The 27,944-nt window shown below is 40.3% G+C and overlaps 2 protein-coding genes across 2 annotated transcripts; one reads left to right on the plus strand and one right to left on the minus strand.

Annotated features, from left to right (window-relative positions):
• The first annotated feature begins 8 nt into the window (after nucleotides 1-8).
• Nucleotides 9-11,027, plus strand: LOC101740859 (WD repeat-containing protein 20). The gene is made up of 3 exons (XM_004924033.4): nucleotides 9-540; nucleotides 997-1,179; nucleotides 3,316-11,027. Exons 1-3 carry the CDS (start codon nucleotides 265-267, stop codon nucleotides 4,363-4,365), a joined length of 1,509 nt encoding a protein of 502 aa, XP_004924090.1. The 5' UTR covers nucleotides 9-264; the 3' UTR covers nucleotides 4,366-11,027.
• Nucleotides 11,028-13,738: 2,711 nt separating this feature from the next.
• Nucleotides 13,739-27,447, minus strand: LOC101740720 (translation initiation factor IF-2, mitochondrial). The gene is made up of 15 exons (XM_004924032.5): nucleotides 27,121-27,447; nucleotides 26,891-27,035; nucleotides 26,395-26,515; nucleotides 25,889-26,049; nucleotides 25,318-25,498; nucleotides 24,550-24,726; nucleotides 23,804-23,853; nucleotides 23,070-23,284; nucleotides 21,968-22,046; nucleotides 19,919-20,044; nucleotides 19,070-19,295; nucleotides 17,184-17,305; nucleotides 16,495-16,678; nucleotides 14,897-15,037; nucleotides 13,739-14,439 (listed from the first exon to the last, which is right to left on the minus strand). Exons 1-15 carry the CDS (start codon nucleotides 27,144-27,146, stop codon nucleotides 14,267-14,269), a joined length of 2,127 nt encoding a protein of 708 aa, XP_004924089.2. The 5' UTR covers nucleotides 27,147-27,447; the 3' UTR covers nucleotides 13,739-14,266.
• Nucleotides 27,448-27,944: the final 497 nt, after the last annotated feature.

Below are 27,944 nucleotides of genomic sequence, written 5' to 3' on the forward strand. Positions count from 1 at the left end.
TCGTCAAGTTGTCAAGCATCGACACCTGACTTGTGACTGCATACAACTTTTCACTTCAATCAACGCTTATAATTAAAAAACGGTAATCAAACAGACTTATCGTATGATAGGTGAATGAATTTAATACTCGAACACGTGTGAACAAGTGATGGCAATCGTGTGCGACCGGTGGGAATCCGGCTGGCAGACTGTTTAATCTATCAAACGCAATCGGAGCTTCTCTTGCAGCAGTCTCCATGAATAATAACAGGATAATATGTTAATATGGCTGTGCAATCGGACTCTGGAGGGAAGGACGAAGTAAAGACTCAGTTTGTGACACGCGAAGGGACTTACCGCTTGATGACTTTGTCGGAGTACTCAAGACCAAATCGCGTGGGTTATACCAGCGGGTCGGGGTCTTCGCACGTCCGCGTGTCTCTGGTGTCATTGCCGCCAAGTCCTGGAGTCGGAAACTCGGACTCTCAAAACTCGGACGACAGAATATGTTTCAATCATGGCAAAGAACTCTATGTTTACGTGTACAGAGGTGTCAAAAAGGTAATCATTGTTTATTTACCAAATTAAAGAGAAAAATATCATGTGCATAATCAACTGGACTAGAGGATACTAATTTTATTATTGTGTCTAACTACAAACAATATGATATGAATATAAGACTACTTGAAATAGTTAATATCGTATCATTCCTCCTTAGCAGAAATATCATCACTTATTTCTATACCTTATGAAAATACCTAGTTTGTAATGCCTTTATTTGTAACTACTAGTGGGTAGTCTTTTTCTGTGAGTCCATAAGAATGACTATAACACTAACTGCCTTCATACTGCATTAAATATTAGTATATTTTAAAACAAAGAGTAGCTGTTTTACCAATACAATTGATATTTCAATAATTTGTCTTGAAGTGGGCATTAGCATTTTTATTGTGGTGTCCAAGAGATTTCTAAAGGCCTACAGCAGTAAGATAACTAGTGATACTGTTATTTTTTCAGGCAGCTGATCTCACCAAACCTGTAGACAAGAAAATGTACAAAGGAACTAATCCTACATGTCATGATTTCAATACTGTCACAATGACGGCTGATAGTGTATCATTAGTTATAGGATTTTCTACTGGCCAAATACAACTAATAGACCCTATTAAAAAAGAATTAAGTAAATTATACAACGAAGAGGTGAGTAATACAATTTTTGTTCAAATAAACTCATAAAGTAATTAATATAGAAATGAAAGTTAAAAATAAAGAGATAGTGATTAGAACTGATATATGAGGCCTATAAAATCAAAGGCAGCTATATCCAAGTCTGTCAAATATTCAGGTAAACTACAAAAACCGTAGAACTGATATATGAGGCCTATAAAATCAAAGGCAGCTATATCCAAGTCTGTCAAATATTCAGGTAAACTACAAAAACCGGCCCTACATACGTCATTACGGACCCTCCTGATCCATCGAAGTACCGCTCTTGCTAGGGCCAGTGTTAGCAACACCCGGTTTGAGAATCTGAAATAACTTTGTTCGTATAGCTACGATATTCTTTATTTTAAAACAGATTTATAAAGAATGAGAATATTACTAATGATCTGAATTTTAAATGATAAAACTTCGTTTATTAGTACTTAATACAGAGTAAACTTAACTTTTTTGAACTGAATTTGTTAGAGATTTAGCTGCATTTGTTATAACATGAAAACACTAAAGCATGTTCAACTAACTAAACAAGATAGAGCCATTGTTAATACATTTTACGACATTATGGTGTTTAGCTGCCTTTGATTTTATAAGCCTCATATGACCTTACATGGGATTTTTCTGTTGTGTGATTAATCAGAAACTACCTAATTGACCTCAAGCTGAGTGAGCATGTGAAATCTGCTTTCTGCTTTCCTAAATCCTTTTTTCTATTAAATCCAACTTCTCTTTTTATTTCCTGTTTCGTAAATAGTCTTATGAGCTAACAAGAAAGTATATGACCCCATTACCTCAATAAGCACTTTATGTGTTCTGGTAATACAGCATACAATACAGCAACATAGCTATTGTTTTAATGCACAATATCTCAACTTTTTTGTCTAATTGTTTGATATTAGATGGACTGTAAATGTATTGAATAAAAAACAAAATTATTATAATTGAGCTCTTTTACTCTTACAAACGGGAAATATATTCTATTATATTTACTTATAATTTTTCTTGTGATGATAAAGTATAGTGATTCACTTTGATGATGATGAGAACTGTCTTGTTTACATTGGCCATCACACCACGATGCTGTCTTATGTATGCTATGAAGCACTCATGGGTTTGAGTGTGAAGAGTGGGAATGCCATTAAATAATATAATTAAGACTTAAAACTCATGTCTTAAAGCAACTGGTGCCTTACACATTGTGATGTTTTAATAAAAGAATAATATGAAAAAGCAAAAATCCTTTATATAGGACTATCAGGCCCACTTTGCTCACTGATCTTTGTTTTGAATTCGATTCAACTGCTATAAAATTCCACGGGATTATCCTAGACTAATCTGAAGTTTTCCTGAAAACTTTATTAAAATTGGTCCAGTCATTTAAGAGTATTTAAGAAAGATACATACACACTTAACATACAACACATAACGGCTGTCTGGTGTAGTGGTAAGTGACATGGTCACTACACAAGGGGGTCGCGGGTTCGAATCCCGCCAAGGGAAGATATTTGTATGATAAATATAAATGTCTTTTCCAGGGTTATGGATGTATATTAAATATGTGTATGTGTATAATAAAAATCTTACATTTATTTCCGTTATCTGGTACCTGTAACACAAGTTCTTTACGAACTTATCACGGGACCAGTTAACGTGGCGTGGCTGTTAGTAAATATTTATTTATTTATTTACTCTGACTCTTAAATGTATATTATTGTAGGGGAATGATAGCCCGCCCCGCTTAGCTTACTATGCATTTATAGTAATGAGCAACATACGTTAGTCAGTCAGTGGTTAACGTACAGCGATCCACCGCGGTTGCTGACCGCGAATAAACATATTATAATAATCATATTCAGTGTTTTATTGACCACTCTGATGAGGTTTCCGGAGGAGAGCGCACAATAAAACCTCTACATCAGCAAACCTCACACTGGTGACCCTGACGTTAACGACATACGTTAACCACTGACTGACTTACGTATGTTGCTCATTACTATAAATGCATAGTAAGCTAAGCGGGGCGGGGTATCATTCCCCTACATTATTATAGAGAATTTCTTTTCCCAAGTTACATATTTGAATTCCTCAACAATTTAATCATATGTGAAATTTTCTCAGAGACTGATAGACAAAAGTCGAGTGACATGTATCAAGTGGGTGCCAGGGTCAAGCAACTTATTCATAGCAGCACATGCGAGTGGACAGCTTTATGTTTACAATGAGGAACTTGGCTGTGGTTCAGGTGCACCACAATACCAGCCTTTCAAGCAAGGCGAAGGCTATGTCATTAGTACCTGTCGGGCCAAGTCAACACGCAACCCACTTTATCGCTGGCTAGTTGGAGATGGATCCTGTGTGAACGAGTTTGCATTTTCCCCTTGCGGGGCCAACCTTGCTGTCGTCTCGCAGGACGGCTTTCTTCGCGTATTTCACTACGACACGATGGAGCTTGTCGGCCGGGCGCGCTCCTACTTCGGTGGATTCCTCTGCGTTTGCTGGTCGCCCGATGGCAAATACGTCGTCGTCGGCGGCGAAGATGATCTCGTCACGGTGTGGGCGCTCGCCGAGAGACGCGTGGTCGCACGCGGCCAGGGACACCGCTCCTGGGTCTCCGTCGTTGCCTTCGATCCGTACGCGGTCGGTTTCGAGGCGGAAGCCGGCGATTCCCATTGCTATCGGCTCGGCAGCGTCTCACAGGACACGCAGCTCTGTCTCTGGGATCTCACCGAAGACGTTCTACGAGCGCGAGGCAGGGCGCCGCTTCCGGCTGCACCAGCCCCTCCCCTCGCCGCTCCAAACGGCACAGTGCCGCGCGCCGAGCCGCAGCGCCGTAAACACAAAGAAGATGCCGGCTCGCTCACGCAGCGGCTCGCCGGCTTCTCGTTCGGCGACCGGCGCGACGCCCGGCGCAGCGACGGACGCGCGGGCGGTGCGGGGGCCGCAGGTGGAGCCGCGGGAGGGGGAGGGGACGCGCTGCGGCTGATGGGCACGGCGGCGTGTCCGCGGTTCGACGAGTGCCCGGTGCTGGAGCCGCTGGTGTGCAAGAAGATAGCGCACGAGCGGCTGACGGCGCTGCTGTTCCGCGCGGAGTACCTGGTGACGGCGTGCGCGGACGGCTGCGTGAACACGTGGGCGCGGCCGCGGCGGGACCGCCCGGAGCGCGACTAGTGCAGGTGCGCGGCGCCGCCCGCCGCCCCGCCCCGCTCGCTCATCGTGTTGCTGCACGACGCGTGACTGTACCCACTGTCCCACTGTGCGTTGTGTGTGTCTCGGGGATCTAGTGCCGTGTTCTTTAACGTTCCTGTTCTCGTAAAAGACAGATAATATTATTTAAGGAACCTCAATCAGAAACTGAACGCTGATCGTATTCCCGTATTGCAATATGACGACAATAATATGAGTTAAACGACAGGCCTCGACCGCCATTGTCGCCCACCGTCGCTTCGTTCGATGTGCCGTGCCCCGAGTGACATACCGACGAGCATGTCTAGTGCAAAACCATAGACGATAATGTTAAAAATAAGAATTGAGATTTGTAATGTATAGAATTATATATCTAATTGTATTGTATGTAATATAAATGCTCACTTCTGTAAATATAGTTGATTAGATAATTCGAGCGATGTGATCGCTTTTACGAGATGCAAAATAAAATCGAGTGTTCCTTCATACCAATTATTCAGAGTTAAAAAAAAACTAAAATTTTCCTCGTTCATTCTCGATACAATTAACGGTAACAACCGATAAGTGCACCTAGGATTCACGTTTTATTTTGCGTCTCGCAAACTATCGCAGAAGCGCAACGCACTACAGTGCTTTTCTTCTTGTAAAAATGTTTATGTGGATTTTTTTAAACAATTTAAATGTTGATTATTTAAACGTCTATGAGACTAGCGGAGTCTGAGGACATTTTAAAGTCGAGACTCTGTTTTGTAATTTGTTACTCGGTACGTAATGCACGGAAGACGGATCCTCGGGGTGGTCCGCCTGAAACGTTATTAGAAATGTTTGACATTATGCCACTAATGCCAAAGTTTGGGGATGACGTTTTTCGTATTTGCTTACGTTATGTCACTTTTACATTTGTGAAATTGTCACTGCTCTCTCTTGCTCCTTTTTTTTCCTACGTATGCTGATAACCTTGGAAGGCTATGTCGGCGTAACTCTTAGGTAAGCTCTCGGGGCTCAATCCAGGAGGCGTTACTAACACTGGCCCTAGCAAGAGCAGTGCTTCTACCATCGAATCGGAAACGCGACCCACTGAGAAATTGCTCTGACAGTATCATACACACAATAAGCCTACACTGTGTCTTAGATTAAATAAAACGTCACCGGCTATGAGAGAAAGGAAATGTGTGCTCGCACCTTCTCTCTTGCTCCTACAGTAATATACGAAACGTAACTCTCTCTTTCTATCTTCACTAACTTATATCTCCCTCTCAACTTTCGTTCCCCTTGCCTGATCACAATTTTCGTAACACTCTCGACACGCATTCACTCTTACTCCCCAAGTCAAGCGAGAGTAAATAAATTTTACTTCAAAAAGTTGTGGAATATTTAGGTTACATCCATTAGCGTCATGATGACATATGAATGATTGTGTTGACGAAATGAAAATAGTTCAGACTTATGGTATTAGTGGCATTAATATACAACTTACAAAAAAAGCAGAACAAATGAAGCTTTTTTTGAGGACTTACAGAGTGATTACTTCGAAGATTCCTTTTACGTGTATTGAAATTCAGACACTAGTATAATTAGAATGTAGTTTACAGAATTTTTAAATTACCGAACAAGAATCCGTGTTCGGTTTCTGTATCGCATTTAAGTTGAGTATTCATATTCTGTGAAAGTTAATGAAATCGTTATGAAGAGCAGAAGCGGTTTTTGTTGTTTTACTCGTCCGACCGGACAGCCAAAGGGAACGTAGCCCATACAGCCAAGTCTCGATTCGAATGTAGTCTTCTATCAATGTAGATTTTACTACTAAACAAAAATCTTTTTAGGAAATATTGACAAGTCCCTCAATTTTATATACGAGACGAGTTTTTATACGACATTCCTCCTGTGTTTCAAGCATACAACTTAACTTTTGCGGGTTTATTCTTTCGATTAACTTCCTATTTATTTTATTTATGCTACAGTTTCTGGCGTTTTGAATAGTCTAATAATTCATATAATAATTTTCTTAGTTCCTGCAGACTTTTTGTGGACAAATTGAGCAAAATATGCACGCGAATAATAACTTCGGGTTAAGATTCTAAACTTTTTTAATATTTGTGCTCCGTACACTTTTCTATCTAACATAACTGGAGTATTTTTCATTTCTGATTGTTAGATTCCAACTATCGAGTTGTATACCTATATCTAAATTACAATGTCGTCATTTAAAAAAAATGCTGAAGAATACTTCACTTACCTTTATCGGTTAGTAATTCAAATACTCGTAGTACCAGGGCCAAAAAAAATTTTACACATTTTTTTCAAATTTCAGTATTGTTTTTCAAAAGAAAATCGTTCGTACGCCTTAATGTAAATGTAAAAACGCATCTTTTAATTCGAAATTTATTTAAACCTGAGTATTCATCAGTGAAACTTACTTCAAACACAAAATTTTATTTAATATATTTATATGTATATGTGTTTCGATAAAAATATTGAAATTTCGACTGTTAATGTACAGTGGACTTTATGTTTTCAAATTTGTTACAGCAATTTGAACGTTCAATATAACGTCTATATTGGACGATACTCAGTGTGCTTAGTGCGAGTTTTTTAACGTTCTCGATAACGTAAAAGTTAATTCAAATTTGTATGGAGTTGAAACGTTTGTCTACGTTTGCCGCTAGGGGCGCTGTTCCGACTGCATACAAATCTGAGTTAACTTTTACGCTATCGAGAACGTTAAAAAACTCGCACTTAGTACACAGATAACAGAATGCAAATGTATCGTTTGTATGATAGTCTACAATGGTCTGCATTAAGTAAGGTCTACATTAAGGTGTCAAGAGTAACGTGTTCATCAGAATTCGAGATTACATTGTCTAGTCTATGAAATGAAAGTCGGGTTTATAGCTAATAATGATTTAAGGCTGACAAAAGAAATCAATAAGTCAAACGGACTAAATACAAAACTGTCTTACTTAGGCTCTCCGCGCACTAGGCAGCCTGGCTACGGCAACCGAAATATTTGAGCAGCCAGTTATAGCAGCCAATCGACGCCCATTTATGATCCTTTCGTCAAGCGATTTGGACTTTATCTCGTAAAAAACGCAAAGCAAAGACAATGGATTCATCCTCTTTTTCTAGAACGGCATTCAAAAGGCTTATTCTGTAACAGTGGCTCCCAAACTTATTTTGTCTACTGCCCACTGTGAGAATATATTATTTTTTAGCGCCCACATTTATTATACCTACTTAAAAACCGCTATAGCGAGAGCTCAGTCGTGTCTAAGAGTTCCTAGATGAAATTAAAAATCATCTTCCAAGCCTCTACACAACGCCCCCATTTTTTTCTTGGTCCCTTACCGCCCCCCATTAGGCCTACAGCACCCACAAGGGGGCGTTATCGCCCACTTTGGGAAAGACTTCTATAACTATTTTAAAGATGTCAATACATACTCAGACCGGTTTTTTTAAATACAAGAGATTCTGCAAGCATGCCGTGTCATATAACTAACATTTGACAAAACGAATATGCATTGGCTGCTACAGCAAGTGTGCGGGGACTGATAGCAGCCACATACATTCGTCAACACCCGCTCGCTGTGGCTGCGCACAGCCAATTGGCTGCCCTAGTGCACGGGAAGCCTTAGTGTGTGTTTAGTGCAGTCTAAATTTTCACAGTTTTTAAGTTTCATTGCGATGACGTTGATTATAATAGTTTTAGATGTTATAAAGAATGCGTATCGAGGGAATCTAATTTGAAATAAAAAAATCAGTAAAATTCGTACCGGTACCTCATAGAATTTGTAGTAAAGGCAAAGAAATATTACGCAATCATTGAATAAATAATTAAATTAATATTATTTTAACGTTTTTATTACGTATGGGTAAATCTAATTTCAATGTTTCCGTAGATTTATAGACTGAAACGCAAAAATCACATTGCTATCGTTCACTATCAGACTGTGACTTAAGGCAAATAAATAGCATTCTATCGCGTTAAAAAGCGCGTTCTATTCGTTTTCACAATCTTAACACTTTGGCTGCTGTGTAGGTCACTGGCGACCTATGTGGCGCATTGATTTCTTTTTTTTTCCTACCTAAGCTGAGAGCCTTGAGATGCTATTTCAGCGTAACCTTAACTAGTAGGTGAGCTCACGGGGCTCAAACCTGACGCCGTTGCTAACACGAACCCTAACAAGAGCCGTGCTTCGCAGAATCTACCACCCGATCGGAAACGCAACCCACTGAGAAGATCCGCCGAAAAACTCAGTGGGCTGTGTCTGAGGGTTAGTTTACTCGTCGAGCCCTTCGTCGCAAGCGACGGATTCGACGAGAACGATGACCGGTGCTTGAGGCACCTAAAAGCATCGTTAGTGGATCGGGAGGAAGCGCATTGAAGTAATGATGCAGATTTCTGTTACTAAGGCGCCGGAACATCTAGTAAAGAATGGGAAAGACGAATCCGAAGATACTGAGAGTGAATCTATTTCTAAGATACCTAAAAGACTAAAATATACCTTTTTGTTATTTTTATTTATTTATTGCTTAGATGGGTGGGCGAGCTCACAGCCTACCTGGTGTTAAGTGGTTACTGGAGCCCATAGACATCTACAACGTAAATGCGCCACCCACCTTGCACCCACCACGATTACTGGTGGTAGGACATCTTGTGAGTCCGCGCGGGTAGGTACCACCACTTCTGCCGTGAAACAGTAATGCGTTTCGGTTTGAAGGTTGGGGTAGCTGCTGTAACTATACTGAGACCTTAGAACTTATACATTAAGAAACAAAAGAATAAGAACAATAATGGCAAAGTTGGGCAATTCAGGCGCTTAGTAACAGAAATCGACATAATTACTCCAGTGTGCCGCGTAGGGAAACTGATCAACTACATGGCAGTCGAAGGGTTAAAAATAAACGTTAGTTCCACGTGGCCTTATAATTGTTAACTTTTAAAATAGTTTTTAGCGGTTGCACAATCGTTCTTTAAGCTAATAATATATTACAATTTTGGACACAAACTTTGTGCTGTTTTATCGATATTTTTGGTTAGGAACTGATTATGTATGTTATTATATTGGAAAATGAAAGAAAACGCGATTAGGGTTTAATGCATTTCAAGAGCTATTCATAAATATGTCAGTGTAAAATAATTAATTGTCGTGGAATTTTGAAATCGCAAAAAAGGAAATATTTGTAGGCAGCGGCTTGGCTCTGCCCCTGGCATTGCTGAAGTCCATGGGCGACGGTAACCACTTGCCATCAGTTGGGCCGTACGCTCGTCTGCCTACAAAGGCAATAAAAAAAAAACTCGTTTCTAATAATATTAATTTTTTTGCTGGCTGTACCGGGTCGTTAAAGCATCATATAGATATAGCGTTGGTTATATAGATAGATAGAGAGATACAGTTCGTTCCTAAGAAGAAACATCCGAGGTACATTGTTGTTGGTGAAACTTAACATTTCTACATTAATAGGTTGCGCTTCTTTAATGTATGGTTTATCTTGGTAGGGTCATACCATTTTCTTGGTAAAAGTTGAGAGAAGACTTTATTGTTGTAATACAGCTGTGGAGAGTTTTGGATAATCACTTTTAATCACGTCATCCACCTTGAGATATAAGTTCTGAGATCTCAAGTATAGTTACAAAGGCTGCCCCACCCTTCAAACCGAAACGAATTTATGCTTCACGGTAGAAGTAGACAGGGTAGGTGGTAGGTACCTACCCGCGCGGACTCACAAGAGGTCCTACCACCAGTACAAAGTCTTCTTCGGTCGATCTCTTCCCCCTCTACCTTGCAGTACCATTTCCATACATATTTCGGTCTGTTGACGATGGTGACGTGTAGATACCTTCGCTGTTTTGTTTTAGCTTTCCGCCCGCGTTGACTGCACTTTATATCGCATTGGTGGGGACCCACGATGAGTAGTGGGATAAAAGGTAGCTTCTACAATTTTCACGAACGGACGTCCTCGAAATCGACTTTGGTTTGTATGTTAAAACGTAACATACAGACAGACAGGGCTACTTCCGTAATAACAATATAATATTATTATTAGTTATCGAACTTCTAACAACAGTATCAAAGTACATTCCAACTATGACGATAACTTTATTGTAACATTCGATTTTAATTAAACAACCTTATGTTATCTAAATCGATATTTAATTTTAGAGGGATGAAAATTTATTTGGTTTAAGCGTCATTTTTGCAACTTTACAAGAGAGCCATTTAAAGTTTAAAATTTTGGAAAAAATATATCTAACAAAAAAAAAACTTCCTCAACTATTTGAGTGTGGTAACCGTAATTGAAGTTCAATTATAACACCTAATTTTTTATTCTAATACCAACTAAAAGGGATGTTTAATTACAAAGATAAATGTCGTGTATTAACTAATAGTCTTTCATCCCTCGATATGTTTAGGTACCTGTTGAATATGTAATAATAAATATGAAAATTAATTAAGTATTCCCGAAGATTTGCACGAAAATAAATCTTTACTTAACCTTTCAGCCCTTTCTTATTACTATTTTGTTTTTCAATGTACCGACATAGCGGATTTTACTCCTTTTAATTTATTATGTATTTAGGTAGCGGATTTGCGATACATCAACACGATAAAAAGACATGTTTTGTTAATTAAATGAGTAAATTAATATTGTTTTATTTTCATTTCATAGTTAATTAAGATTTTTTAAATTCACACTGCGTCCTCAATGTATGTTACAAATGTTAAAATGTTTACAACATCTGTATGAGTATTGCCATTCACAATATTTACGTTTGCTATTCATTTCAAATCTGTTCAGAAATTTAATATCGACAAAAGAAAATACAATTGGCTTTTATGTAGCTACTGGACCTACAAGTTTGGTAATACAAGGCGATCTACACCCCTTATATGCCAGTAATATTTAACTTGTAACTCCCTAGTGCAAGGGTGAGCAACCTTTTTAAGCAATGGGCCAATTTAAATTTTAAATATTTTTTTAAGGGTTTTTATGACCTGGTAACTAAGACCTTTAGGTGAAGTCTTATTTTAATTTTAATGAAAAAATGTTGATATGAAGATGTAGTCGTCGTGGCCTAAAGGATAAGACGTCCGGTGTATTCGTATGTAGCGATGCACCGGTGTTCGAATCTCGCAGGCGGGTACCAATTTTTCTAATGAAATACTACTCGACAAAATATGTTCACGATTGACTTCCACGGTGAAGGAATAACATCGTGTAATAAAAATCAAACCCGCAAAATTATAATTTGCGTAATCATTGGTGGTAGGACCTCTTGGGAGTCCGCACGGGTAGGTACCACCACCCTGCCTATTTCCGCCGTGAAGCAGTAATGCGTTTCGGTTCAAAGGGTGAGGTAGCCGTTGTAACTATACTGAGACAGTAGAACTTATATCTCGAGGTGGGTGGCGTATTTACGTTGTAGATGCCTATGGGCTCCAGTAACCACTTAACACCAGGTGGGCTATGAGCTCGTCCACCCATCTAAGCAATAAAAAAAATATGATATTATGAAATAAAATGAAGTTGATTAATATGAAACATGATATGAGTCGTCTATTATCAAAGCCGGCAATCTGACTTTTGAACAATATTGGTAAATCAGAAAAACGAATTATTGACTTTGTATTCCATTGGCAGTCACAAAAGTCTTCGGAACGACATCTTAGATAAATAACAGGGTAACTATTAAGCTTTATTTAATGCAGGTTTTGAACCGTATTCTTTGAAGGAGACGATTATATTCAAATCAATCTGTATTGACATATCAATAACATTTTTTTGTCCAAATGCACAGATTGCCACCTTTGATAATAGACGACTCATATGAAACAAAATGAAATGAAATGAGATGAGATGATATGGGATGAAATATAATCTCAGTAAAATGGTGGTCATTTACTGAGACTTTTTGGAGGATCCCGAGAAGTTACGTTCAGCGGCGTTGTTTCATTTTCCCATATTTGCGCACTTTCACAGATATTAAACAGTTAATAAACCACCGTTATTACATAGTTACTGGTGGTAGGACCTCTTGTGAGTCCGCACGGGTAGGTATCACCGCCCCGCCTATTTCTGCCATGAAGCAGTAATGCGTTTCGGTTTGAAGGGTGGGGCAGCCGTTGTAACTATACTGAGATCTTAGAACTTATATCTCAAGGTGGGTGGCGCATTTACGTCGTAGATGTCTATGGGCTCCAGTAACCACTTAATATCAGGTGGGCTGTGAGCTCGTCCACGCATCTAAGCAATAAAAAAAAAAAGTTACGTTAGTATATACACATTTAAACCTGAAGAAACACTAAATAGACAAAATAAAGCACACACAACTTCACTCCTCGCGTTCCCGCCAAAAAGTCCTCGGTCGGTTAAGGACCGTGTAAAAGCTTTAAAGTTGTCCACGTTTATAGCCTTGTCAATAACATTGTTAGCGTTTTATATTACGCTGCAAGAGCTGTGTTCTAGAACGAGACGTATAGTGTTGTACTATTTCATTGTCCCAATGAGATATTCTGATAGATATATAAATAAATTTCGTTTCGTCATGATTTATTTATGTATTTATTTCTTTAATACCAAGTTCGGACCGACTGTACTGTAATATTGGCTGATTTTATAGTTTTTAAAATAAACATTCATTACTGTCGTTGCGACGTTTTTGATTAGATACGAAAAAGTTTTTTAATTATTTATTCATTGTTGTTGTTGTTCTTGTAGTTCTAGGGTACTCCGCTGGTAAATAGGGCCCTCACAAGTTGTCTCCACTTGACCCTGTCTTGCGCTTGCTCCTTGACATCACTCCAGGTCACGTTGGCAGTTCTCATCTCACTCTCTACGGTGCGTCGCCAAGTGTGTACAGGGCGACCAAGTCTTCTCCTGCCAAGCGGTTGCCATTCAAACGCGATTGATGCTCGTTGACTCCGCTGCGCCGTAGAGTGTGTCCTATCCAGCGCCATTTCCGATGAGCAATGTCTTGCGCGATGGGGTTTTGGTCACATTTAGTCCAAAGGTCTATTATCTATTTATTCATTATTTACTTATAATTAAATAGTTCGAAGTAAAGAGACGCGAAAACCCTGCGTATATAATGTACAGATAATTCTGTTTACTATACACATTAAATGCGTTTATTTTGCACCCTTAAATGTAAAGCAGAATGATCGCTCGGGTACTAATGCGAGTCCGCACGCAAGCGTGTCTGTACGTCCTGCAGTCCGGCTGCGACGAAGCAAGGTGGCTGATGTCCCGGGACCGCAACCAACCGGCACACCGGTCATAAAACATTGAAACACAATATTTTTTTTGTATATTTATATTATATTAACAATTCTATACAATCTAATAATAATTGTAAATGTTTAAACATAACTACTCGTCATGTATTCGTGTATTTTTTACAAAGCGGTCACCGGACAAGCCCATGGGCAGCACGACTTGAATGTCGCCACTCGCCTTGAGACATGAGGTCGGAGTGTCGATTGCGTTGTATAGCTGTTCCACCATTCAAACGGGGTCGCGGTACTTCGCGGCAGAACTGGGGCTGTGGTGGCGCCCTACTCCGATGTATCTTCCGGTCGAGCATTACGACACCAACGGAGAGAGACGGGGTGATGCTAAGTCCAGGCCAACATCGCACAGCCAGTACAATCCAAGCTTACTTTATTTTAGCCTCAAATGACGTCATCCGTAAAACGTCATGTTCCGCCGAGACTTTATTGTTCTTGGGATTCTCGGCGATAATAAAGTGTCTGGTTAAGTGTTCGGTCGATTGAGCGAGTCGGCAGATGCTATAACGGGTATGAGTGAGGGTTTCCTCGGGTCGGATAATACGGTCGTGTGAGCGAGACGGCAGATGGTGTAACGGGTAGGTGCGAGGAGTGCGGCGCTAGAAGCCGGGGTCCCAGTCGGTGCGCGGCGCGACGTCCCGCAGGCGGTAGCACAGCACGGTGTCGCCGGGCTGCACGCGCGCCTCGGGGTCGTCGAACTTCAGGCCGCACTCCTGGTCGCGCTTTATCGTCGGCACCTCCTCCTTCAGGTGCTTCATCGAGACCAGTTTACCTAAATGTTCAATCATAGAGATAACTGTTACGCCGGTAAGAGTAACGCCATCTATCGCCGAATAGCCGAACGAATATCGAAGGATCTACAGTAATTTTCTTTTATTGTTCAATAACTTTTTTTATTGCTTAGATATGTGGACGAGCTCACAGCCCACCTGGTGTTAAGTGGTTACCGGAGCCCATAGACATCTACAAGGCAAATGCGCCACCCACCTTGAGATATAAGTTCTAAAGATCTTAAGTATAGTTACAACGGTTGCCCCACCCTTCAAACCGAAACGCATTACTGCTTCACGGCAGAAATAGGCAGGGTGGTGGTACCTACCCGCGCGAACTCACAAGAGGTCCTACCACCAGTAACTATTGATGATTTTTTTTTTTATAATAAAAAAGAGAAGTGGATCTACGTAAGTGTTGTGTCGGTGAGGAGCCCCAGTTAAACCAGTAGGACGTACCTTCGAAGACGGTTTCCTGTCCCCTGATGATCTTGTAGAGCGCGTTCTTGGCCAGCGAGCCTCGCACGCAGCGGCAGCCCGCCACCGGCACCTTCCTCCTGCCCTCCGACACCATGAACTCCTGCAGCACGTTGGCTTCGCCTGGGTAACATTTAGAAACAGATGAATGCAGTTCGTTATTGTTCCAACTCATTGTTACTTTAAATACTTACTTAGGTTTTGAAATCTCGTGTTTTTACTAACGGATTTTATGACCTGGTAACTAAGACCTTTAGGTCAAGTCTTATTTTAATGAAATGAAGATGATTAATTTGAGACATTAATCAACTGGGATGAAATTAAATCAGATGCTATGGGATGACATATAATCTCAGTAAAATGGTAGTCATTTACTAAGATTTTTTCAGTGGACTTTTTGAAGGATCCTGAAAAGTTGCGTCCAGCGGCTTTGTTTCACTTTCCCACATTTGTGCACTTTCACAGATATCAAACAGTTAATAAACCACCGTTATTACACTATTAAACCTGAAGAAACACTAAATAGACAAAATAAAACAAATCACACAACTTCACTCCTCGCGTTCCCGGAAAAAAGTCTGAAATCTCCTGTAGATTTCGTTTGTGTTGCCATATTATAGGAAAATTTACCAATTTTTTTTTGGGAATTTTTGAGAAAAAAATTATCCTTTTTTTGTATTGAAATGCAAGAAGTATAACTTATAACGATTTCTATCGATAGGTTGCCTACAAACACTTAGGCCTTATCTAATAACATGCTGCATTATAGCGAGAGATGTTAACCATTTGACTTTGTACATTCATTCAAGTTTGCAAACTTTGATATTTAAAGGATAGATACGCCCAGGTTTCGAAAGTGCCTCGTTGCATATCGCCATCTCTCTCGCACGCTCGCAGCTTGCGATGATGACGTCACGATGACGCCGACACACGTACGCCTTTTTAGTTTATTGACAATTATACCTTACACCGGATTCGAAGGGTTTATAACAACGGATCCTTTAATTTTCAGTTAACTACTAATGTATATATTAATACGTGAAGCAAAAATTTTGTATCCCTTTTTACGAAAATTGCGCGGACGGAGGAGTATGAAATTTCCCACACTTATAGAGAATATAGATAAGGAGTGCAGAATGCTAATACTTTTAAAAAATATGCATTAATAAATACATTAAATCAATAAAATGCTACCATGTATTTGACACGCACACGTATATAAACTCTTCGTTTATTGTCAAACTTTTGTTATTGTTTAAAGTCTGTGATCAAATTGAGAATAGATTAATATTGTTTATCTTTAATATTATTTGTCTATAGTGTAGTTTTGCAAAATCTGTGATTAAAATAGTATAATTTGACAATAGAACCATAATAACGTTCAAACTTATAATTTCAATTAATTATAGTCGAATTTGGACTACTGCGGGACCACTAGTTATATTTTAATTGGCGAACGAGTTTACGGACCGCGTGGTGTGAGGTCGTGCGCCCATGAAAGTCCCTGATCCCTCAAGACTACCCCGGCCTCGCTCCCCTACCCGGGAGCACACAGTGGGAGGAATGGCGGATGGAGTTACCGATGACTTCCTCGGTCTGCGTGACCGGTATCCTGGCGGTGATCTCCTGCTTGACGTCGTCCACCAGCCGGTATATGACGTTGTGTTTCCTCACGGAGATGTTGAGGTCCTTGGCGTCCGCCGCGACCGCAGGCGGGCACTCCACGTTGAACGCGTATATTATAGCGTTGAAGGCTTCCGCTATCTGGATGATCAAGTTATTATTGTTTTAAAAATAGATCGAGCCGGATGACCTTCGCGTCAGAAGTGGCAGTGGGCTGGCCATATATGCCGTAGAACTGACGATCGCTGGAGCAGACGGGCTCTCAAGTGAAGATCGCATAGTGGAAAACGTAACTTGGGACACCTCCTGGCTAGGTGGTGCGATGACCTCCGAATGGTGACAGGCAAGAAGTGGATGAGGAGAGCTGAAGACCGGGGTCAGTGGTGTGGATTGGGAGAGGCATATGTCCAGTAGTGGACGACTGTGAGCTGTTGATGATAATGATAATGATTATGACCTTCACGTGTCGAGCCACACACCGCTAAATATTGATATGAGTTCTAAGATCTCAGCATAGTTACAACGGCTGCCCTTTCAAACCGAAACGCATTACTACTTCACTCTAGAAATAGGCAGGGCGGAGGTATTTACCCGTGCGGACTTACAAGAGGTCCTACCGCCAGTGTACAGACAAGTGTATAGTCACCTCCAGGTCGTTGGGCGTGACCTGTCCCACGCCAAAGTGCACGAGATCGAGTCGGACCCGCTCGTGGTCGTCGTACGTGTCCAGGATGTCCAGGATGGCCTCCACTGAACCATCCACGTCGCCTGGGGACCACACACGGCAATCATTATATTGAGGCTGTCGGCGCTAAAGTGGCCTAATCTTACCATAGTCTATACTAATATTATAAAGAGGAAAGATTTGTTTGTTTGCTTGTATTGAATAGGCTCCGAAACTACTGAAACGATTTGAAAAATGATTTCACTGTTTGGAAACTACACTATTCCCAAGTGATATAGGCTATAATTTTTTTTTTTTTAATTAGTGACCCTTACTGAAACTACAATAATGTAACTCAAAGTGTAAGAAAATTACCTAAAATATTCTTTACATCGCGTGCCCTGCGAAAACTATTGATGATGGAATAAAATAATGTACTAGGACTTGGCAGAACACATTATTATTTTTATAAAAAGTATCAATATATTGTAATATAAGCAAGAATATAAAAAATTGTGGGTTAGGTCACTTTTGCGCAGACTGCTACATATATATCTAATCAAGCTTATAATAACACTAGGTTTTATTCGCCTTTAACGTACAACTAAGAAAGAGTGAAACAAGTTGCATGTGTCCAGTGGCACAGCTGCACCGGCCGCGGCCCGCGATTGATTCATTGGATGGGGTCCTCACGGAATTTAATTTTAATATATCACCGTGGCAATTATCCGATAGTACTACTAATATTGTATGCATTTTAGTTACAATATCTAATAAATATAATTTGCTAAATCAATCATAGGGAGGACCTAAAAATTACCTCTGGACTCCTTTGGATTAGAGTAGCAGCGGACAGAAAGCAGTGGAAAGAGTTGGAGAAGGCCTTTGCCGAAAGGAGAGCACGCCAAGACGAGAGACATTTTGTAGTAGAAGAGTAGATTTTACTTTTATATCGTCATGGGGTCATCGAACCCCCTTGCGGGGGCACGGAGCGGGCCTCGGGGAAACCCCTCTGCCCGGGCAACTTTTATATGTTGTTTTCATCTTAATAAATAGAAATTACGTGTCACGTTGTTTGTCCGCGATGGACACCTAAACTACTGAAGCGATTTTAACTTCTTTTTTAAAAAAATATGTATATTGTTCCAACTTAGGCCATAGGATGAGTTTTATTTCAATTAATGGTCGCATTTTTTATTAATTTACAATAAAATTATTTCTTATGTTGATTATTGTTATTAATTGTAAGTTTCATAAGTCTAAAACAGATGGCGCCTTAAATCAGTTTTTACAGACAATTGTAATACTGTCTGATTTTAATATCTCATAGATAGCGCTGTGCTAAAAATACCAACGTTTCACATAAGCTACAATTTAATAGCATAAACCAACACCACGAGTTGCTGAGGTTAAGGTATATTTATTTCGTAGTAAACGCAATACATTGAAATCCAATTGTTCTTACTTTGTTAATTTTTGGTATTAGCATAGCCGGCTACGTGTTATTTGAAAAAAAAAACCTTAGCCACAGTAATGTGTGGCCGGGTCTGCTAGTTTATTATATTGTTTTTTATTTTTTTAGTCTACTTGAAATTGTTAGCTTAAAATGTAAAATTATCGGGTAATAAAAGCATTATTATTATAAATCATATGTTATGTTATGTTTAATAGAATAACAATTTAATGTGCACATGATCTTTAGTCACATTTAACTTTGATTACATATAAGTTGTATAATGTACGTGTACATCTATAAGAACATTTTGTTAAAACATCCGTCCGTATGTATTATAAAATATGACCAACGACATGTTTGTTTGTTGATCTCTGACACGGGCGAGCCGCGAGCACATTGAGTGTGGCGGTACCTTTGACGATGACGTTGAGCGCGGGATGCGTGTCCTCCTTGATCATTTTCTCCCGCGGACCTTCCGGCTTCAGTTTGTAGCGGCCCATCGCCCGCTTCCGGGACAGCATGGCCCGGTACCGCTGCTGGTGCTCCGACATCTTGGCTTCGATAACTTCCGAGTCGGACTGCTGCTTCTCCTTCATGCGCTGCGCCGCGCGCCACCGCATCACCTCCGCCGCGCGCTTCTGTGGAGGGGAAAGGTGGGGGTTGGGGCGCCGCCGTCCAACTGATTTCTATTGCGAAGCCGTCGGATGACGGAACGGACTTCTAAGGGCTTCGGTCAACGCTTCATATCAAGGGCACACAAATACAAAGCAAACATCGAACATTAGTGTCATTTTGATCAATAAAACTATTTACACTTACTATATTTATCATATATTATTTACTAATCAAATAGATAAATAGAAAAATGTTTAAAATTTTAATTTGAAACTATATCATAGATATGCAGAATAAAATCGCGTCTGTGCCTTGGCTTTTTATTAGTGGTAAGACCTCTTGTGAGTCCGCACGGGTAAGTACCACGACCCTGCCTATTTCTGCCGTGAAACAGTAAGGCGTTTCGGTTTGAAGGGCGGGGCACCCGTTGTTACTATACTGAGACCTTAGAACTCTTGTGTCAAAGTGAGTGGCGTATTTACGTTGTAGATGTCTATGGGCTCCAGTAGCCACTTAACACCAGGAGAGCTGTGAGTTCGTCCACCCAGCTAAGCAGTAAAAAAAAACAGAAAAAAAACACAGATGGTTTTTGCACGGTACCGCAGGCTGTGACAGTGCATTAGAGAGGAAGAGTGCAGTAGAGTACCTCAGAGGCGACCTCGAGCACCAGGTCCCCGGCGGCGGGCAACTCTCTCCAGCCGAGCACCACCACGGGGCAGGAGGGGGGCGCCTCCTCTATGGACGCACCCTCCGCCGACCTCAAAATGCGAACCTGACCGCAATTATTGGATCCTTTAAACACGCTGTATTTATTCAGTTCTTAACACAAAATTAGATTAGTTATTGAGTATAGTCTAGTAGACCTAGTGCCACCCCACGCCTCACTGCGAGTGTCGCATAACGACTAGGGCACTCACTGGAATATGGGCAGCAGAGCTCTCGGAGTGTTGTGACTAGAGATGAGTCGGATTTCTTAGAACAGACCCTAGTATTAGGTATTTTACGAGATTAGGCTGCACCTAAGCCCATTTTGTCAATTTGTATAATCCACCTGTTGCACCTAATCTTCGTATTCTTAAAACATAAAATCAAATGTTCAGCATACGCTTCCACCTGTTCCTGAGCTATCTTACTCACTCATATTTTCCATTCAAATAATGATCCAACGATCACATTAATCAAATCCTAATAACGAACACAGAACTTGAGATTAAGAATAGACAGATTGAGATTACTTGCTAAGTAAAATATTGGTTGTGAATGACATTAGGAAGATTATGTGGATTAGGTATTTGAATTAGGTATTTCTTAAGATTAGGAACAGGTGGACCTAGTATCTGATATAGCTAGTTTTTTTTTTATGATTGAAGAATTACTGGTGGCCCGGAGGCCTTTCCAGTTTCACCAGGACAGGTGGGCGAGCAAAGGCTCAGCCAGGGGGGGTGGGATTTGCTAACAGCTACCCGAGCGCCTCCGAAGGAGACCTAACAGCTCAAGAGCAGCTGCTTCGCGAATGAATCTACTACCGGATCGGAATCGCGACCCGCTGAGAAGATCCGGCGAGAAACTCAGCGAGCTGATTCATGGGTTAGGTTGCACGGCGAACTCTTTGTCGTGTTCGACGAGTACGGTTACCGGGGTCCCTAAGCCTGCTCCTAGTGTTAGAGCTGAAGGCGTCTAATGCAAAGGTTATTAGATCTGATGGATCCGTAAGGACGTGATATACCTAGTACGACCCATCTCTAGTTATGACGTACTGAGGCCGCCAACCGACGCGTGCCGGTGAGGCGTGGGGACCGACATAACAACTATTCCTGCCGCGGATCAGTCATGTGTTCTAGTTCTAAGTGTGAGACAGCTGCTGTACCACATAGTTCTGACTTTGACCTTATAACTCAAAGTGGGCAGCGGCGCTTACATGGTGCTGTCTATGGGCTTAGGTAACCAGGTACTGCCGGGTACGCCATAAGCCCATCCATCCAGCACAAAATTATTTTAAATAAAAGTTTTAGAATCACGGGATAAAATAGCCGGGTTGGCTCCGGTCACTCAACAAGTCTGTTAATAATAGGGGTTAAAGTATGAAATTGCTGTTTTCTTGTAATAGGTACATTCGAATTGACATAGAACCTTCATGGTTTGAGATTTTTGAGTGAAACTTTTTTCAAATGGTACCTATGAGGTCCTTCTTTTAAAAAATGTGCAACATTCGATTATGGACTTTTAGTTTTTATTTTTTTATTCAGCTTAGACAAGAAGGATGGATATTACGACGGACTACCATTTTTTTTTCGTGATTTGGACAATTTTCTACGTGATAAAACGTTTTCTTCTCAGGAGGCAGTAAAAAATGCTTTCACACAACTTGTACCATCTAGATCAGCAGAGTACTATCGCAAAGGCATAAATGAGCTTCCTATTAGATGGCAGCAATGTATAGGTAACAATGATAGATATTTTAATTAAATAAATATGTTAAATGGAAAAAAAGGAATTTCAATTTTTCAGTATAAATCGCAATTTTATACTTTAACCCCTGATATTACGGCTCGATTAGTAATTGAGTTTTTTGTGGGAGTTTCGTTACATTTCGAAAGTAGGATATGGTAGTTGGATGTAGGGGACCTGCGACTGGGGGCCGGCGGAGGGCCCCCCCTGCGCCTTACGGACTAGCGGGGAGTGTAGGAGCGCGCACCTTGGCCCAGCCCGCGCCCGCCACCAGCGTGCAGCCGCGCCGCAGCGTCCCGCGCCGCACCAGCACCGTCGCCTGCTTGCTGCACAACACAAACGGACTCTTAGGGCCGAGTCACACCGGAATGGCAGCGGCCGGCAGCGTCGCGGCTAGCACTTTCAGTGTGAAATAATTTTAAATCTTATCTATATACTGAAAAGATCAGTATCGTTTGAAAAGCTTGAAAAGGTCGCGATACAGCCGACGCCTGCCCGCGGTGAAGCGAACGGCCGCGCGCCACGTATGTCTTGTCGGTGGTTCTGCCCGCTGCTGCCAGCGGCGACACGAGGCCGCTTGCGACACCGCCCTCATATATAATAACCAATTCCATCAGGTTCACTCCGAACACACGAGTATCATTGCCGAATGAAGAAACTAAACTAATCAAGAGGGGACTAGGCGCGTGCAGTCTGGAGGACGCGCGAGTCCGCCGGTGGCCGATGGCATCGCTGTCGGCCGCTGCCATTCCGGTATGACTCGGCCCTTAGGTCCACCAACTAGTGTAGCAACCGTCGCGGTCAGTGTGTGCCTCGCAAGTGATGTAGATATGCCCTTAGCAATGGATGAGGTTGTGGCGATAGTCATCATAGAACACAAGATATTTGACAAACTAGTGGGGGACCACGGTAGTCCAAATTCGACTAGAAGTAATTGAAATTATAAGTTTGAACATTATTATGGTTTTGTCAGACTATTATACTTCTACATATAATCACAGATTTCACCAAGACTACACTTTAGACAAATAGAATAATAGAAATAAGGACAAATCATATTTAATCTATTCTCAATTTGACCACAGACTATAAGCAATAAGAAAAGTTTTTAAGTTTAATAAGTAGTGTGTGTAATGCTTTTTTTATTGATTTAATGTATTTCTTATGCATAATTAAAAAAAATATTAGAACTGTGCACTCCTTCTCTATATTCTCTATAAGTGTGGGAAATTTTATACTTCTCCGTCCGCGCAATTTTCGTAAAAAGGCGTTCAAAGTTTTTCTCTCGTCCGGACATGAATGCAAATAAAAAGTGAGTCCGCTAGTGCTGCAGGGGCCACGGCACCCACCCGGTCCTAGGGTCCACCAGTGCTTCAATGACGACGCCCTCGACCTGTCCGGCGGGGTCGGCGCGGAGCTGCATGAGCTGCGCCTGCAGGGTGAGGGCCTCGAGCAGCGCGTCGAGGTTCCGGCGGCGCAGCGCCGACACGGGCACGGCCTGCACCTCGCCGCCCGCCTGCTCGCACACCACGCCGTGCTGGGCCAGCCCGCGCAACACGCGCTCCTGCCAGGGAGACCTTCCATTCATTCAATATCTAATAACTATACTATAAATTTTTTTTATTGCTTAGATGGGTGAATGAGCTCACAGCCCACCTGGTGTTAAGTGATTACTGGAGTGGCTATTTGACCGTAACCTTAACTGGTAGGTGAGCTCACTGGGCTCAAACCTGACGACGTTGCTAACACAAACCCTAGCAAGAGCCGTGCTTCGCAGAATCTACCACCGGATCGGAAACGCGACCCACTGAGAAGATCATGCGAGAAACTCAGTGGGCTGTGTCTGTGGGTTAATTTACTCGTCGAGCCTTTCGTCGCAAGCGACGGGTTCGACGAGGACGATGACCGGAAAGGTTTACGCAGACTACGAGTTTGAGCACATAATGAAACTGCACGTGTAAGTACATACAGTACAATAACTCAGAAATAGGCAACATATACACTGCATTTACAATTCAGGGCCGGCCACAGACCCGACGGCGCGCATTAGCACAAGATCGATGTAAGATTGAAGCATACCTACAACGTTCACACCTGGTTTGTCGATTTTGTTGATGGCCACCAATATAGGAACTGTGAACAATATTTTAGGATTATCATCGGTTTTCGCGAATCGTAAACTCGCGATTGAGATTATTTTTTTAAGGGTTTAATCTCGTGTATTATCTGTGACGCTTTGAGTACTTTACGGTTTTCAGGACTTTGGCGGGATGGCGAGGAGTGCAGTTATGTGATTTGTTTTATTTTGTCTATTTAGTGTTTCTTCGGGTTTAAATGCGTGGTAACGGTGGCTTATTAACTGTTTAATGTCTGTGAAAGTGCACAAATGTGGGAAAATGAAACAAAGCCGCTAGACGTAACTTCTCGGGATCCTACCAAAAAATCCATTGAAAAAATTTCAGTAATGACCACCATTTTACTGAGATTATATTTCATCCCATATCATCCCATCTCATTTCATTTTATTTCATCCCAGTTGATTAATGTTTCAAATTAATCATCTTCATTTCATTTCACTCCATATTATCATTTTTCATAAAAATAAGAATATGAATTAAAATAAGACATGATTTAAAGGTCTTAGTTACCAGGTCATAAATTCGACAACCTTCAAACACTGAGGACATGACTTTCTGGTATACTATTCGTGTCCCACCACAGTGTGCGTGCGTTGCTGCGTGCGTGAGTGTGTGTATGCGTGTGTGCACGCGCGCGCGCGCGCGTGTGTTTGTGTGTGTGTGTCTTATTTCAGATTTATAAAGAACTGACCATTAGCTTCTCTCGCCATTCGAATGGACTCGAGTGTTTGTTCCATGACACCATCGTCAGCGGCGACGACCAGCACCACGATGTCGGTGGAGTGCGCGCCGCGACTCCTCATGGACGTGAAGGCCGCGTGTCCGGGAGTGTCCAGGAATGTCACCTTCCCACCACTGGGCAGTTTCACTGTTGAACATTTATCAAACAACTAAAAACACTTTAAACTTTAGTTTCGTTAATATACCCATGCGATAACACTGTAGTAATTATGTTGGTAATTGTTAGAAATGTTTCAGTAAAGTCGCAATATCCAGAGACTGCATACAGAAGATCCACTATGACAACAGCAACTAATCTGGTCATAGTCCTATGACTGACCACAGATAAAAAAAAAACAATGTTTTCAAGCACCAGACTCGAACTAGCCCATAAACAGAACCCACTGAGCTTCTCGCCGGATCTTCTTAGTGAGATTTCAAAGCACTGCTCTTGCTAGGGCCAGTATTAGCATATTTTCTTTTGAACACCGTAAGCTCACCAACAATCGCACCGTAGATGGAATTGCCCCTTAGACTATCAGCGAATAGGTAGGGATACAAAAAAAACATTATTCATGTCAAAATGAGACATTGCGCAATATGGCTGGTTGGCTCTATTTATGAGTTCATTTGTATCTGTCAATAATTTTTTCAACTCAAATCAAACTAATCAACAATAGCAGCAATAGTAGCTATATATTACTTATCCGTTAGCAAGGAGTATACAAAATGGATGTACCCTCAAAAGCTCCAATATGCTGAGTGATACCCCCAAACTCTGTTTCCACTACCGCTGTGTCCCTGAGAGCATCTAGTAGAGTAGTTTTTCCGTGGTCCACATGCCCCATCACACACACCACGGGAGGTCGAGGCCGAAGCGCCTCCTCGGCCGCAGGAGGCGCCGGGACTGCGTCTTTGTTCTGTACCAAGAAAACACTGCTTGTATAGAGATATTGAGTAGGTTTAGGTTACGAAAATGAGATGCAGTGCAAAGTCCTTTTTATTAGTGAAGACAGGCCAATGCCTTCACCCAACAGCTGATATTAATAAGTTATTGGAAGAAATAGACAACATACTTTGTTTCGCTCACAATGTTGCAACCTATCTTTTTACTTAAAACAAACTCAGTTACATTGGATTCATTGAAATTGGAAAATATATTTTGGAAATACATTGGAACATAGTCTTTACAATTATTAGCATGCCAAAACATTCAGTGTATCGGGCACTCAAAATTGAATATAATAAGTATGTATGAATTTTATTAATAGAAAATAAATGTTTGTTTCATTCAATATTGAAAAGTCTACCTCCTCATCTTTCATTTCAGCATCAGGTCTTGCTACCAACTTAAATCTGCATCCTGATATTTTGACAATGTCCCTGACCACCTGTGGATTGTGTATGACTGTATCCTTTGTGTATGTCATTCCAGTTTTGTCAGCAAAATTTAGCACTTTAAAAACATGGTCTGAAAAATAGATGTCAATTTTGTCATGAGGAGTGACTTTATTTATTTATTTTTCATTCAAGTTAAGGTAAGCATTTAGAATTAGTGTCACTGGGGACTAATATCTACATAATATATCAAATAATATCTAATCATAAAAATAATATCTACATATTAGATAAATTAATGTACATTAATTTATCTCATATGTAGATATAATAATTAATTTTAATAATGTTAAATAACACATTATCAAAATTAATTATTTTAACTTACAAAAGAATACTGACTTACATTACTGAGTATAAATGTTGAATTCTTCTTTACATATTTTAGGTAATTGTTATATAATAATAAATATCATACCAATATCCTTTTTTAGCACATCAGCAACGTCTTGTACTGTCATGTTCCTCCAAATTCCTACAACCTCTGAACCAGCTTTTGGAGAATATCTGATTGCCGATCTACCCTGACTTACTGCTGCCTGTAATAAGTTAGAGCATAGTTTAATTTGTATTCACAATCTCAACATTACTTTGTTTTTCAATTTCAAGTTGCTAATAGTGCAATGTGCATAATTATTTAGTTTCACTAAACAATTTTAAGATACAAGAATGTAAGAAAGAATAAAAATATAGATTAAGAGTTAGTTCCATATAATAATATTTTGATAAAAGCCATTTATACATATTTTTTTAATGGTATGATGTCCAGACTATTTTATTAACTAATAATGCAGATTAAACTTTAATAAGGACTGGTGTCCAGTGTCCAGAATATATTTTCTTCATTACTTTTTGGACATCATGGTAATCTATTGGTATCTACAAACCAAGCCTGAGTGATCATAATTAACTACCTTTTCTTCCTCCGATCGTCTTTTCTTCCAGCATACTACAGATATAGAAATTCGTCTAACTTTCAAATTATTATTTGTAAGTGCTTTTATAAAACAGCTGACTTTTGGTAGCTGGTACTCCCTGTGTAATAATTTTACCGGAAGCCTGTTGAAATGCAAGATAATACTGTAGATAGTACTTAAATTTATCAGTTTCTGTGTTCGTTTCTCAATTTAATCATTGTTAATACCTGTTAAAGAGCAGATTTCTATACATTTTATAGATGTATATTTTGTTTACAGTTTGCTTATTAAATAAAGTCTAAGAGACATTTGTTAAAGTAGTGTCAATAATTTTTTTTAAATAATAATCAGAGTAAAGGCACAATTTTAATACACCGTTTTTTTTTAATTTTAAATTACTATATAGCATCTATGTATAGGTTCTCTCAGGTTCTCTATCGCCATAAATTATACACTTAATATATTTGAGATCTATCGCTCTTTAAACCTTTATTTTTATTCTACTATGTAGCTATAACCTATAAATCTGAGTAGTAGTAGTAGTATTGTTTTTCCAACTGGAAAGGCAAAGGTGTCATACCATACAGTTTAATATTTCATATTAATATCTAAATTACATATGTATATTTCATATTTTTATATGAAAAATGTTAACATGAAATGAAATGAAACGAAATAAAATAAAATCAGATGAGATGAGATGATTTGGGATGAAATATAATCTCAGTTAAGTGGTGTTTATTTGCTGAGACTTTTTCAGTGGACTTTTTAGAAGAACTTGAGAAGCCATGTCTAGAGGTTTTATTTCATTTCCCTCATTTCTGCACCTTCACAGATGCTAAGCAGCTAATAAACTACCGTCATTGCACATTTAAATCTAAGCACTTAATTAATAAAATATAACAATTCACTCAACTTTGCTCCTCGCGTTGGTTACAGCGCTCCTTACTCCTTAGACAAATTGTATCTTTTCTATACTTAAATTTTTATTATAAATCATACGGTAGTGTTTAATAAATTAGACGGTAGTTTGCTTTGTTAATCACTATTC

This window comes from Bombyx mori, chromosome 25, assembly GCF_030269925.1.
Source record: "Bombyx mori chromosome 25, ASM3026992v2".
NCBI classification, from domain to species: domain Eukaryota; kingdom Metazoa; phylum Arthropoda; class Insecta; order Lepidoptera; family Bombycidae; genus Bombyx; species Bombyx mori.